The 15,696-nt window shown below is 40.2% G+C and overlaps 1 protein-coding gene across 1 annotated transcript; it reads left to right on the plus strand.

Annotated features, from left to right (window-relative positions):
• The first annotated feature begins 12,781 nt into the window (after positions 1 to 12,781).
• LOC110629435 (high affinity nitrate transporter 2.5) lies at positions 12,782 to 15,264 on the plus strand. The gene is made up of 2 exons (XM_021776405.2): positions 12,782 to 14,272; positions 14,621 to 15,264. Exons 1-2 carry the CDS (start codon positions 13,125 to 13,127, stop codon positions 14,949 to 14,951), a joined length of 1,479 nt encoding a protein of 492 aa, XP_021632097.1. The 5' UTR covers positions 12,782 to 13,124; the 3' UTR covers positions 14,952 to 15,264.
• The last annotated feature ends 432 nt before the right edge of the window (positions 15,265 to 15,696 follow it).

A 15,696-nucleotide genomic window follows, 5' to 3' on the forward strand; every position in this document is an offset into this window, starting at 1 on the left:
CGAGGTATGCGAAGTATGCATGTTGTAAAGCAAGTTTTTGCATGATTTGAGCGTGGGAGGCAAAATGGGCATAGAAGAGCTGAGTTTCTGCCCTTCGGGAGAAGCTCAGGTTCGGCCGCCGAAGTGACCTTCGGCCGCCGAACCCCCTTTTGTAGAGGCAGCATTCGGCTGCCGAAGTTGCCCCCGAAAAGAGACTTTCGTCTCTGTCTGGGACTTTCGGCCGCCGAAGGTGCCGCCGAAAGTGCCTGACTTTCGGATCTGTCCAGGACTTTCGGCCGCCGAAGGTACCGCCGAAAGTGCCCTGTTCAGCCATTTCATGCATATTTCTATGTGATGTTTTCCTGTTGTTCTAGGGGGTTTTTAGGGAGTTTATTAGAGTTATGATTATGTATGATTGGTCCCTCATTGGAGTCCACCTGTGTAGGTTCGGACCCGAGGAACCGAGGACCTCAGCAGTGAGATAGCTGCTTCAGAGTCTATAGAGCTTCAGCCAGAGGTGAGTGGAATGAACCTTAAGTTTTTAAATAAATGAAATATAACTTTTTGGAGCATGTTCATGCATCATATATGCCATGCGATATTTTAGGTTGCTTGCATTAGTATTCACGAATATGTTGCATTGCATAATATGATGTTGATGCGGATTGGCTATTAGATGATCCTCTAGTCCTCCTATGGTATGATATGATGATGATACGGTATGGATTGCCAGTGAGGCCCATTCTACGCCCCTGGACTATGCTAAGAGAAAGACCAGTGAGGCCCATTCTACGCCCCTGGCATATTGGAATGTTATGTTATGTTATGTATGTAAGAGAAAGACCAGTGAGGCCCATTCTACGCCCCTGGCACGATTGGACTATGTTGAGGACTATAGGTGATAATACCATCCTTATGTGATATGTTTGTGATGTGTTGCATTTCATGGAAGCATGAAATATTTAATATATGTTTTCTCTATTCTGCTCACTGGGCTTTATAGCTCACCCCACCCCTCTCCCCTAACCCCAGATGTGCAGGTACAGGGTAGACCAGGAGGTTAGCCAGAGTATAGAAGATATGGTTATGTAATAGTTAGATTGTGGACATGACAATGATATTATGATGAAATGTAAAAGTGTTTTTAGTTATGTTATGTAATTTGAACATTGAGGATAGAGTTGTGCTTGACCAATACAGATTGTTAATCCCACTTGTATGTACATGGTCTTTATGATATGAGATATGAGGTTATGTTTCAGCCAAGCTTATGTATGATGAGTTACCCCATTGGAGCATTTTTGATGAGGGCTCCAGTGGAGGTTTATGTTATGTTTATGTTTATGTACAGGTTGAGCTTGGTTGTTATATGATAATGTTTACAGGTTTATGAATATTGTTGATCATGTATGGGATTAAACAGGTTTTCAGGATGAATGTTTGGCTTGCTACGGGTCCCGGCGGCCTTAAGTCGACCCGGATCCTAGCGCCGGTAGCGGTCCGGATTTCCGGGCTGTTACACGGGTATTACATTCTCCCCCCCTTAAGAACATTCGTCCCCGAATGTTCCTCAACTAGCACATGCATAGAGTCATCACAACACACACATAACACACATGAAACATACAAGAACTAACCTTAGAAAAGATAAGGGTATTGCTGGAGCATGGACTCCCGTGTCTCCCAAGTGCACTCTTCCATATTGTGGTGGTTCCAAAGGACTTTCACCATCGGGATTTCCTTGTTTCTCAGCTTCCTGATCTGGGTGTCTATGATCCGCACTGGCTGCTCAACATAGGTGAGATCCTTTTGGATCTCCACATCAGGCTCACAAAGAACCTTGCCCGGATCTGACATAAATTTCCTCAACATTGAAACATGGAAAACCGGATGGATTCTCGCCATTGAAGCAGGCAAATCTAGCTTGTACGACACATTCCCAATCTTCTGCAAGATTTCAAAGGGTCCGATGTATCATGGGGCTAGTTTACCTTTCTTCCCAAAACGAACCACTCCTTTCATTGGAGACACTTTGAGCAATACCGGTTCCCCCTCCTGAAACTCTACTTGCCGTCTGCGGATGTCTGCATAACTTTTCTGTCTGCTTGCAGCTGTCTTGATTCTCTCTCTGATTATGGGTACCACCCTGCTGGTGATCTCTACTAGCTCAGGCCCTGCCAAGGCCTTTTCTCCAACTTCCTCCCAGCAAACAGGTGACCTGCACTTCCTCCCATATAAAGCTTCATATGGAGCCATCCCGATGCTAGCATGATGGCTGTTATTGTAGGCAAACTCCACCAAAGGTAGATGCTGCCTCCAAGAACTGCCAAAGTCCAGCACACACATTCTTAGCATATCCTCTATGGTCTGGATGGTCCTCTCTGACTGTCCGTCAGTCTGGGGGTGGAAGGCAGTACTGAAATCCAACCTAGTATCCATGGCATTCTGCAGACTCCGCCAAAACATAGAGGTGAACTGGGGCCCTCTATCAGACACTATTGAAATAGGAACCCCATGCAGCCTGACGATCTCCTCCAAATATACCTGCACCAACTTGTCTACAGAGTAGCCACTCCTGACAGGAATGAAGTGAGCAGATTTGGTGAGTCTGTCCACAATCACCCATATGGAGTCCACTCTGTTGGACGCCGCCGGTAACCCCACTACGAAGTCCATAGCTATATTCTCCCATTTCCACTCTGGAATAGGTAGCGGGTTAAGCATTCCAGCCGGCTTCTGATGTTCCAGCTTCACCCTCTGACACACTTCGCAGGCTGACACAAACTGTGCCACTTCTTTCTTCATCGCTGGCCACCAATAAACTTTCTTCAAATCTTGATACATCTTGGTGGCTCCGGGGTGAACGCTGTATCTTGCATTATGAGCCTCTCTCATAATGTCTCCTTTTAGCCCTATGTCATCTGGTACACATAGTCGACTCCCATAGTGGATGATCCCCTTACTGTCAAATCTGAACTCACTATCTTTGCATGACTGAACAGTCCTGGTAATCTTCACTAACTCTGGGTCCTCATGCTGTTTCTGAGCCACCTGCTCCAGAAACACGGGTGCCACTCTCATCAGGGCCACTAAAGCACCTGTACCAGACAACTCCAACTGTAGACCTTCATCAATGAGCTTGTAAAACTCCTTCACCACTGGTCTCCTCTCTGCCATGATGTGGGATAGACTGCCTAGTGACTTCCGGCTTAGGGCGTCTGCCACGACATTCGCCTTACCCGGATGATACTGAATCTTGCAATCATAGTCACTCAGCAGCTCTACCCATCTCCTCTGTCTCAAGTTCAAATCTCTTTGACTCAGGATGTACTGCAGGCTTTTATGATCTGTGAAGATCTCACATTTTACCCCATAGAGGTAGTGCCTCCACATCTTGAGTGCAAAGATTACTGCTGCCATCTCAAGGTCATGCGTGGGGTAATTCAACTCATGCTTCTTCAGCTGCCTAGAAGCATAAGCAATCACCCTCTCATTCTGCATCAGTACACAACCCAGTCCCACACGGGACGCATCACAAAAGACTGTAAAGTCCTCATCACTAGATGGCAGAGCTAAAACTGGTGCTGAAGTCAACCTCTTCTTAAGCTCTTCAAGCTCTGGTCGGTCCACAGAAACTTCTGATTCTTCCTGGTTAGTCTGGTCAGAGGAGCTGCTATTTTCAAGAAGTCCTGAACGAACCTCCTGTAGTAACCTGCCAAACCCAAGAAACTCCTGATCTTCGTCACTGAAGTGGGTCTAGGCCAGTTAGCCACAGTTTCTGTCTTCTTGGGGTCCACCTCAATCCCATTCTCTGACACTACATGCCCCAAGAACGAAATACTCCTCAGCCAGAACTCACATTTAGAGAACTTGGCATACAAGCCATGTTCCCTCAAGGTCTGCAAAACCAACCGCAGATGATGGGCATGCTCCTCTGCATTCTTGGAATACACCAAGATATCATCTATGAAGACAATAACAAAGTGATCCAGGTACTGGCTAAATACTCTGTTCATGAGATCCATGAATGCTGCAGGGGCGTTGGTTAACCCGAACGGCATTACAAGGAACTCAAAATGCCCATATCTGGTCCTGAAAGCTGTCTTTGGCACATCTTCTTCCCTTATCCTCAACTGATGGTACCCCGATCTCAGATCTATTTTGGAGAAACAATCTGCTCCGGCTAGCTGGTCGAATAGATCTTCGATCCTAGGCAACGGGTACTTATTCTTGGTAGTGACTTTGTTCAACTGCCTGTAGTCGATACAAAGCCTAAGGGATCCATCCTTCTTTCTCACGAATAAAACTGGTGCACCCCAAGGTGAAGTGCTCAGTCGGATGAAGCCCTTTTTTTACCAACTCTTGCAACTGTTCCTTCAATTCTTTCAACTCGGCTGGAGCCATCCTGTAGGGAGGGATAGAGATCGGTCGGGTTCCAGGCATCAATTCTATCTCGAACTCTATCTCCCTAGCAGGTGGTAAACCTGGCAGCTCGTCTGGGAAGACGTCTAGAAACTCTCTAACCACTGGCACCGAGGCGGGCTCTCTAACCTGACTGCTAAGCTCTCTCACATGAGCCAAATACCCCTGACATCCCTTCCTAAGCAACCTACGAGCCTGAAGAGCAGATATCAGACCTCTAGGTGTACCCCTCCTGTCTCCCCTGAAGACAACCTCTGATCCATCCTGACCTCTGAACCTGACTACCTTGTCCCTGCAGTCCAAGGTAGCACCATGGGTAGATAACCAGTCCATCCCTAGAATGACGTCAAAATCTGTCAAATCTAGAACCACCAGGTCGGCGGACAAGCGTCTTTCCTCAACAAACACGGGACTACACTGGCAGACTGACTCTGCCACTGATGGATCACACTTGGGTCCACTGACCCAGAGAGGACACTCTATCTCAGAGATCATCAACCCTAACCTCTGAACGGCTCTCGGAGCAATAAAAGAATGAGATGCACCAGGGTCCATCAAGGCATACACATCTGAACAACCAATGACTAAATTACCTGCCACCACGGTGTTAGATGCATCTGCCTCCTGCTGAGTCATTGTGAAGATCCGTGCTGGAGCTGATGGACCTTCACCTCTGAAACCCGCTGAAGAGGAGGCTGCCCCTCTCCCTCTGCCTCTGCCACTGGCCTGAGTCATGGCTGGAGCTGCTGGCTGAGCCACACTACCTGAAGCTGTCTGCTGAGACTGTGCTCCAAAAGCTGCCCTAGGACACTCCCGAGCCATATGTCCCTCTTGCCCGCATCTGAAGCAGGCTGCTGTCCCAGCTCGGCAAACTCCCCTGTGTAGCCTACCACACTTTGCACAAACTGCATTATCCGCGCCAGAGCTTGAGCCACTCCCTAGTCCCAGACTAGACTTGACCTTATTCCAAAACTTGTTCTTCTTGGGCTTCCTAGTGGTGTTACTCCAATTTTTGCTACCTGAAGCTGCTGCGCTCAGAGAAGAAGAGCCTAGGGTCTTGGAACCAGAAGGCTGTGCCACTGACTACTTAACTGCTCCCTGAACGATGGCACTGGCCTCCATTTTCCGGGCCATATCCACTATGGCGTGGAAGCTCTCCCTATCTGCTGACTGGATCAAGGAGGAATATCTAGAGTGGAGTTTCATGATATACCTCCTTGACCTTTTCTGGTCTGTGTCAAGGTTTTGCCCTGCAAATGGCAACAGCTCCAAGAATCTGTCCGTGAACTCCTCTACACCCATCTCATCAGTCTGCCTCAACTGCTTAAACTCTATCATCTTCATCTCCCTTGAACTATCTGGGAAAGCCCATCCTGCAAACTCGTTTGCAAACTCCTCCCAAGACATGCTGTCTACTCTGGGGTTCACATAATTTTTGAACCACTTTCGTGCCTTCTTACACTTAAGAGTGAACCCAGCCATCTGAATGGCTCTACTGTCATCAGCCCCAATATTATCTGTGATCACCTTAACCCTTTCCAGATACACAAATGGGTCATCCCCTTTTTCATACTGAGGAGCACCCAGTTTCATGTAGTCGGTCATCTTGACCTTGCTCCCACTGGCTGAGCTAGGTCTAGGAGGTTGAGCAACTGGGGCTGCTGGTTCTGCAAGTGGTGGAGGTGGTGCAACATTTTCTGAGGTAGGATTTGGATAGTAAGGTGGGGGTGGATACATTGGGTATTGTGAATATGGTGGGTAGTAGGGTGGGTATGGCATCTGTGTGGGATAAGGGGTGAAGCTAGGGTAATCCGATGTACCTCCCATCGAATACCCGGAATTTTGTGAGAAGTGTGGGTAGTGGGGTGGCTGAACAAATCCCGAGGCCTGAGTGCCTCCTTGGGACTCTCCCATTCCCTCTTCTGACATGCTAACTCCCAAACTGCCATCCCTCCTCTGCTCTACGTCCATCTCATCCCCCATGTCTTCAGACGCTCCTCCCTGAACTGTTCCTCTGACTGATCTGCTTCTACCCAGATCCAAAGACCTTCTAGGGTCTCTTGCTACTCTTTCTCGGTTAGACCTACTAGACATTGCCCTAGGCAATGCTGGAGGACGGGCGCTCATGCCCTCATCCTCAGGTGGCACTCCAGTCAATCTTGCTGATCGACGAGTTCCCCTCATTCTGTTTTCTGAAAGGCAGCACATAACAAGCAAACATTAGCATCATATGGTTCATGTGGGCACACATGAACCCTCATCACATACATCACATATCATTAATGCACATGCATATAATCATGGCATTTCACATCATCATACAAGACAGGACTCCACATCCTATCCTAGTGGACATGATCTTCCTATTGTGCTTGACCTTCTATAACATCTATGAGCCCGACACTCTAGGTCCGACCATATGAACCTAGGGCTCTGATACCATTCTGTAACGACCCGAAAATCGGACCGCTACCGGCGCTAGGATCCAGATCGGCTTAAGGCCGCCGGGACCCATAGCAAGCCTGACATGTAACCTGTAAACCTGTTTAATCCCATACATGATCAACAATCATACATAAAAATTAAAACTTTTCTTTCATTCATTCCTCATACACCAAACTCAACCTGTGCATGCACTAAACGTACTCATAATCATAAACTCGACCCCTCTGTGGGATCTCATCAATGCCCCAATGGGCGATACATCATAAGTTGAGTTGGTTAAACATAAACATCAATAGACATTAAGATCATGTATCAACAAGGGATTACAATAAACTATGGTCAAGCACACTTCTAAACCCCAATATCATTATACATAACATAACTATTTAACTTTACATCATCTTACAATTTATCATGTCCACTTTCTAACTATTACAAACATAAGACTTTACTCTTCCTGACTTCTCTGTCTAGCCCGTACCTGCAATCCTGGGGGATTAGGGAAAAGGGGTGAGCTACAAGAGCCCAGTGAGCAGAATAATAGAAAAAAACATTTAAAATCTCATGTCATCATGTAATGCAACACATCACAACAAATCACATCTCGGATGGTATTGTCACCAATAGTCCTCTACATTCCAAAGTGCCGGGACGTAGAATGGGTACAATCGGTCTTTCTCTTAACATAACATATCATAACATTCCAATGTGCCAGGGACGTAGAATGGGTACAACCTGGACTTTCTCTTACATAGTGCCAGGGACGTAGAATGGGTACAACCTGGACTTCCATACCATATCATGCCGTAACATCATCATACCATATGAGGACTAAAGGATCATCCAATAACCAATCCACATCAACATCATAAATGCAATGCAACATATTCGTGATTTCTAATGCAAACAACCTAATTCATCACATGGCATTCATGATGCATGAACATGCTCAAAACCTTATATTTTATTTGCTTTAAATCGTAAAGGTTTATTCTACTCACCTCTTGGCTATCTCTGACAAAGACTGAAGCAGCTAACTCACTGCTGAGGTCCTCGGTTCTTCGGGTCCGAACCTACACAGGTGGACTCAAATGAGGGACCAACAACTAGAACATAACTCTAAAAACATCCCCCAAAGACCCCCTAAAACACCTCAAAACAATCATACAAAACATGCAAAGGAAGGCTGAACAGGGCAGGTTCGGCGGCACCTTCTGCGGCCGAAAGTCCCTCCAGAGCCGAAACCCAGGCAGGTTCGGCGGCACCTTCGGCGGCCGAAAGTCCCAGACAGAGACGAAAGTCTCTTTTCGGGGGCAACTTCGGCAGCCGAAAGGCCTGCCTCCCCAGCCATGTTCGGCGGCCGAAAGTGCCTTCGGCTGCCGAACCTGGTTTCTGCCAAAGGGCAGAAACTTGGCTCCTTTATGCACATTTGCCTCCCAACTCTTCCAACATGCATATAACTCATTCAAATCATGCAAATATACATACAATGGTTCCTAGGGGCCTCAAACTAACTTAAACCCCAACTACAACACACAACAACAACACAATCCAACATACATTGCTCAAAACATAACATTAACTCAAAAATCTAACTATGAGCTAAACATGCATTCTACCCCATAGATCTTGCATAAAACTTACTTTAAACATAAAATGAGCTTAAGATCGGCTCTTACCTCTTGAAGATCGAGAGAGAGACGTCCTAAACTCGAAGGTGGGAGATTTTGAGTTCTTGAACCTCAAAGCTCCAAAACTTGCTCAAATCTCTTCAAAACGGCATAAACCTTGTTAAAACATGAAAGATTGAGGGAAAATCATCAAAAATGAACCATGGAGGAGCAAGAACTCACCGTGGTCGAAAATGGGGAGAAAACTCACCCGTTTCGGCCATGGAGCTCTTATATAGGGGCTGGCCAGTTCACGTTCGGGGGCCGAACGTGCCCCCACATCTCATGCATGTTCGGCGGCCGAACATGAGGTTCGGCGGCCGAACCTGGTCTCTTTCAAACAAAACCTTCGGAGGCCAAAAGTGCTCCCAAAACCTATCCACGTTCGGCGGCCGAACATGACTTTCGGCGGCCGAATCTGGTAAAGGTTCCATGGTCTTTTTCATTTAAAAACTCAAATTCATTCTTACTTAAAAATCATTAAAACATGAAAACATTTGTGAAAACATGATTTTATCCTTCTAGAGGTCTCCGACATCCGAAATTCCACCGGACGGTAGGAATTCCGATACCGGAGTCTAGCCGGGTATTACACAAAAGGAGATTTACCCCTTTGCCGCTAAGCACTATTCGGTTTAAATCTAAAAAATTAATTGAATTGAATTATTTTCAAAATTTAATTTAATTTTTTATTCAATTCGATTCGGTTTGATTTTTAATTTTAAAAATTTCAATTATTTTAATTTGGTTTGATTTTAATCAGAAAAAAATTAAAAAAATCAAATCGAATCGATTAGTGATAATAATATATTATTTTCAATAATATAGAGAAATTAAATTATATTAAAATTAAAATATTTTAAAATATTAAAAATAAAGTGTAAAAAATAAAAAATTTATTAAAAAAAGAAATTGATCAAACCGAATCGAATTAGACCGATTCGATTTCTGATCAAGATCGATTCGGTTTAATTTTCATAAATACTAAAATTTTAGTTTTCAATTTATTCGATTCAGTTCGATTTTAAACCGAACCGATTAAATGCTCACCCAAGTCGGCGGTGCTTAAAATAAACCTTTTTTTTATTTTTAATTTCACGTTTTTCACAATTTTGAAAGAAGAACATGGAGTTGGTGATGATGTTGTTCCAATTTCAAACAACCATCAGAATTCTAGGTTCATTGGTCCCACCAACATCAATGGCATTGAAAGAAAGGCTACCATTGTTAATTGTCAAATTTTTAATTGCCTCTTCTAACAACATTTTATACAAGGATTGAATTTACAGCTAAATTCAACACTTGTTGATGAGACAATTCAACATTTACTCATACTAGTGGTGGATTCATTGCAACTAGCTTTGACTTTCGAGATTAATTCAATCTAAAAATCAAAATTAATTTTAAAAGTAAAAATATATAAAAAATATTTTTAGAGACGTGTATTTAAAATGTGTCATATCTCTATTTATATAGTATAAAAAAAATTTTAATCTTTCATTTAAAATTAAAAATTTTATAAGAATTTTATTTTATTTTTTAATTATTTTATTTAAAATAAAAAATTTAATTCTTTATTTATACTAAATAAAGGGAATATACTACTAACCTACAAAATGGGAATTGAATCTAGAGTTCATTGGCTCATATATTGTGGCATCACTAACCATTTATTATTATTATTATTTTGACCATTTCTACAACTATCTTACCAGTTTGAAACCATTATGGTGCACTGAGGCTTGAAATTGAGCATGATCACCAAGGTGTTTGAAGTTTAATACTACAATATCAAGTTGGGTGGATCTTCAGAGTCACCCAATTTTGTTAATAAAGGAGTGAATCAAAATTTGCTTCTCCATGTGTGTGGAAAAGGTCTAAAAGCAACCTAACTTTTTCAAATCTTTTGGCCTCAAACTTCAAAAAGATAGAAAAATCAAATAACTCCAAAAACAATCATAATCATATTCTCATGAAACTAAAACCTAATAAGCATCAAAATCTGACTTTTCTTCACAAATTTGCACATTCTAAAATTAGGCTGATTACTCAATACATTTGAAACACTTATAAGTAGTGCTCCTTAAAATACAAATTACAATGTTCTTTCTTTATTATTGTTCTATGCCTGATAAAAAGAGTATACAACTCTAAGAGAATGCATAAATACAAAAAGAGGGCTATAAAGAAAAGAGGTTGTATCAGTTTTTATTTATTTATTGTGAGCAAATTCATATTTATATAAATTTTTGTGAGCACTGTATATCATAAACTCAATTAAAGACATATGCAAGCATCTAATGACACCCTGTGAATTAGGATGGTTGAGATTATTAAATATGGGTCAAAAAGAGGATTTAACCAGCAAGATATCCCTAAAAAATGGTTTATTTAAATTCAATTTGCTACTAATTTGATTAAAAATTAATTTAAATTTTTTAAATTTTTTTTTTTAAATTTGATTATTATTATTAAGTAAAATTTAAATTTCGTTTAGTCTTATATATTTTAATTAATAAATATTATTGTAAAATACATTATTTATATTAAATAAATTATTTATATAAATAAATTTAAATAATAACAGTTCTATATATAAAATTTAAATTCGATTTAAACTCACCATAGATATTAAAATTTTAAATTTAAACTCGTTTTAAATCCGAATATAACTATCAAAATTCATTTTAATATAAAAATTCTTAATTAATTGACATTTTTAGATGTTACGCTGAGAGAGAAACATACACAAAAACAAAGCTTAAATTATAAATTAATTAATCTTCATATACTTTTATATTACAAATTAAAATTAATATATTTTATTGATAAAACTTAAAGCTCACGTATTTTGAATAAAATTTTTTATCTATATTGAGTTTCTTGAGGTATTTTTAAAGGCTAAATAATTTAAATTATTTTTTACAATTTATTATAAAAATAAATCATTCATATTTACAAAAACAATAAAAACAACAATTCCATAGTGTTTATTAAAGCTTGATAATTAACAAGCATTGAGTATAATAACTAGCAGTTCCAATCTTTTATATATATGAGCTCGTTTGGCTTCCTAGAAAGAGCAATTCTTATGGCTGTTCTCCTTGCAGTGTTGTGTCATTAAGATGTGATGAGGGTCTCTCTTCTAGCAAATATCTTTGGTGTTTGGTGATGGTAGCTGATACTTTTTAATGCCAAGTCTTTATGGTTCGGGTAGTTTTTCTGGACATACAAGACTTTTTTTCTGCTCCTATCATCTTCTCCCATGTTATCATTTTGCTCCTAGCTGCGCCCACATTAGTGAGTGTGCTATAGGTTTTGGCCTAGGTGGGCTTTAGGACTTTTTAATGGGGTGGATTGGGTGGTCTCTGAATTTATTTTGTTTCTGTTATTCTAAAGAGTTTTCAGTGTACCTCATTGTTGTGTGGGAAAAAATAATTTCTTTTTTAGATTCTTTAATGAATATATTCAATAGCTGTCAAAATCCTCCAGAATGCTTGGATTAATTCCACACGCCATCACGAGAAATGCCAAATTAAAATAATCGGATATAATTTATCATCAACCGAAAAAATAGTTGTATAACTCAGGGTTGAATATTTCAAAACTCCTTAAACGCGACAAAATGGACTGAATCAGTGGAGAATGAGTGAATCAGTGGAGAATCTATTGTAAATTAAAATATATTTATTTTAAAAGGAAAATCTCTTTCCAATGAAATGAAAGCCCTTATAGTTTTTGTACTACGTGCTTCCAAAGTCAAAGCTCACGACACCAACGTTTCTTTCCAGTTGGGCATAGGGATAGCGACTATTCAATATTTTTAGATATTTGACCTGAGATTTGAATAATTATACTTGAATTTGGATTAATTTAAAAAATAATATTTGTGATGATAATATTTTATTTATAAAATATTTATTATTTAAATTTATTTATATAAATAATTAATTTAATATTTATAATCATATTTATAAATTTTTTTATATATTTTTATTTGAAATTTAAATTTAATTATTTTAAAAAAATATTAAAATTTTTAAATCAAAATAGTTAAAAAAACTATTTTTTATATAAATTATTAATTACAATATATAAAATTAAAATTATTTTATTCAAATAATAATAATTGAATTTAAGCCATTTATATTAATTTTTAATTAAATTTGAAATAGATTCGAATATATTACTGTGAATCGGATTAAATTTAATATTTTAATTTTCAAGTACACTCTATCTATTTATATCCCAGCTTTGAAATGAAAATTCATAAAAAAACAGAGAACTAATCTTTTCTCCTCTACACTTTGAATGACATAAATTTTCAGTTGGTTTACTTTCATGGCCGGAGACTCGGCGGAAGTGAAGAGCTCTAAGCCAGCTCCTAGTTAACCCTGTCTTTCTAATCCTCCAAAGAGCTAGCTGTACTATCCTCCAAATCACACATGGAAAATCAACTATAAAAACATCTCCTTTGGCTCTTTTTTCAAGCCATCTGCTATCACTCAATCTACAAAACTCCATAATTTTCACTTCCTCTTTATTGACTGCCCAAAATTTTATTTGCTTAAAAGATTCATCTTCTGTTACCCATCAAAGGGTAGGGAGATGGAAGTGGAAACTGCTGGGTTGGGATCTCAGACTGATGAAAAATTTGCTCTTCCTGTTGACTCAGAGCACAAGGCAACTGAATTCTTGTTATTTTCCATTGCAGCTCCCCACATGCGAGCATTTCATCTGTCTTGGATCTCTTTCTTCTCTTGTTTCGTCTCCACTTTTGCTGCTCCACCTCTTCTTCCCATAATTCGTGACAATCTCAATCTCTCAGCCTCAGACATTGGCAATGCAGGCATTGCCTCCGTCTCCGGTGCAGTCTTTGCCAGAGTTGCCATGGGGACTGCTTGTGATCTTTTTGGCCCCCGTATTGCCTCCGCTTCGCTGACACTTCTCACAGCACCAGCCGTCTACTTCACTTCCATTATCTCATCACCTGTTTCTTTTCTCCTGGTACGTTTCTTCACAGGCTTCTCTCTTGCCACTTTTGTCTCAACTCAATTCTGGATGAGCTCCATGTTTTCAGCCCCAGTAGTTGGCACAGCTAACGGCGTTGCAGGTGGCTGGGGCAACCTTGGTGGTGGGGCAACACAGCTGATTATGCCGCTTGTGTTTGGCTTAATCCGAGACATCGGAGCAGTGAAATTTACAGCTTGGAGAATTGCATTTTTTGTTCCTGCCCTGTTTCAAATGTTATCAGCATTTGCAGTATTGGTCTTTGGGCAGGATCTGCCAGATGGGAACTTCAGGAGGCTGCAGAAATCAGGAGATAAAGCCAAAGATAAATTCTCTAAAATCTTCTATTGTGGAGTTACAAATTACAGAGGGTGGATTCTGGCATTAACTTACGGGTACTGTTTTGGGGTGGAGCTGACAATTGACAATATAATAGCAGAATATTTTTACGACAGATTTGATCTGAAACTTCACACAGCAGGGATTATTGCAGCAAGTTTTGGATTAGCAAATCTTGTTTCTAGACCAGCTGGAGGACTGATTTCAGATGTAGTGGCAAAGAGATTTGGCATGAGAGGCAGGCTGTGGGCTTTGTGGATAATGCAGACAATAGGAGGTGTACTCTGCATCATTCTTGGACGAGTGGGTTCCTTGACTGCGTCCATCATAGTGATGATTGCTTTCTCCTTCTTCTGCCAAGCAGCATGTGGGCTAACCTTTGGGGTGGTTCCTTTTGTCTCAAGAAGGTAATTAAGATTAATATTTCTACTCCCACTTAATCCTCTAAACCCACTTAATCCCATTTTGTTAATTGATGTGTTTTGAATTTTGGAGATGTTTTTAATGAGCTGAACTACAGCCAATCTAAAAGTTTCACTCTGTAATCAAAGGGAATATTTTGTGAAGTATATGGTAACAACAGAAGGATCAAATCGATAGGCCTACCTACAATTTAAATCATTTTAAATATTAAATTTCATACTTACTATGAAAAACTTATAAGATTTTTGAGAAATACATCAGAATCGTGATTTGAGAGCTCTTATAGATTGAATTAAGTTCTAATGATGAGTCAATATGTTTCATTTTTTCAGGTCATTAGGGCTAATATCTGGCATGACAGGAGGTGGTGGAAATGTGGGTGCAGTCCTCACTCAACTAATTTTCTTCAAAGGATCCAAATACTCCAAAGAAAAGGGGTTAACACTAATGGGTATTATGATTATATGCTGCACTCTTCCACTATGTTTAATATACTTCCCACAATGGGGTGGAATGTTTTGTGGACCATCGTCTAAGAATATTGCTACAGAAGAAGACTATTACATGTCTGAGTGGAATTCAAAGGAGAAGGAGCAAGGATTACATCAGGCAAGCTTAAAATTTGCTGATAACAGCAGACGTGAAAGAGGCAGAAGAGCTTAGTTTCAAACCATGCAACCAAATGGAACCCCATCTACAAATGTCTAGTCTATAATCTCTCGTTGCTCAAATCATCTTACCATAAGCTTCGGCAATAAATGGGGGATATTCAAGCTTCAGATTGCAAATTGTCAAAGCATTTGATACCTAGCCTGAATTATCTTTGATTTTAGGCACTGTAAGATATAAATATTAGCCAATGAGCATGTGAATATAAAGCAAGTTATAGTATCATGCATAATGCTGATCTTCAAATACACCAACAGTACTATGAATAGTACTAAGACATGTGAACGTGAATTTCATATAATTTTTTATAAAAAAATTTATATTCATATATTTTAAATATATGTAGATCGAATCCGAATAAGTCTTTTTCACTAATAACTCATCAGTAATGATTTCGTAAAATTGAAACGAGGCAAGAGCCAGACCTAGGAATTCATCGTGGGTCCAATAATCTTGAGCCCATTGTCTACAGATACCGCAGCATCCTTGGGCCTTTTGAATGTGATCATGACCAAACAAAGATTCTGTCCAACGGAAAGCCACATTAAGCAGGGTGTCTGCACAGCTCCAAAGGTTAGAGACTAGTCAGGCTGGGGAGAGATTGTGCCTGCTGGGACTCGAGGGGTGTTGGAACTGGGTTTTGATTTGCCGGTGATAGGGCCAGGAAATAAAGGGCCGATCGTTAGTTACGGTCTTACGGATGGTAAAAGGGCAATTGTAAAAATCATATTACCTATAA

The sequence above is a fragment of the Manihot esculenta genome, chromosome 13 (assembly GCF_001659605.2).
Source record: "Manihot esculenta cultivar AM560-2 chromosome 13, M.esculenta_v8, whole genome shotgun sequence".
Taxonomy (NCBI): domain Eukaryota; kingdom Viridiplantae; phylum Streptophyta; class Magnoliopsida; order Malpighiales; family Euphorbiaceae; genus Manihot; species Manihot esculenta.

Bases quoted from the DNA above. Each gene is read 5' to 3' on its own strand.
- LOC110629435 (XM_021776405.2), top strand. From the start codon at position 13,125: ATGGAAGTGGAAACTGCTGGGTTGGGATCTCAGACTGATGAAAAATTT. The intron at 14,273-14,620 runs GTAATTAAGATT...TCATTTTTTCAG, and splicing joins GTTCCTTTTGTCTCAAGAAG to GTCATTAGGGCTAATATCTG.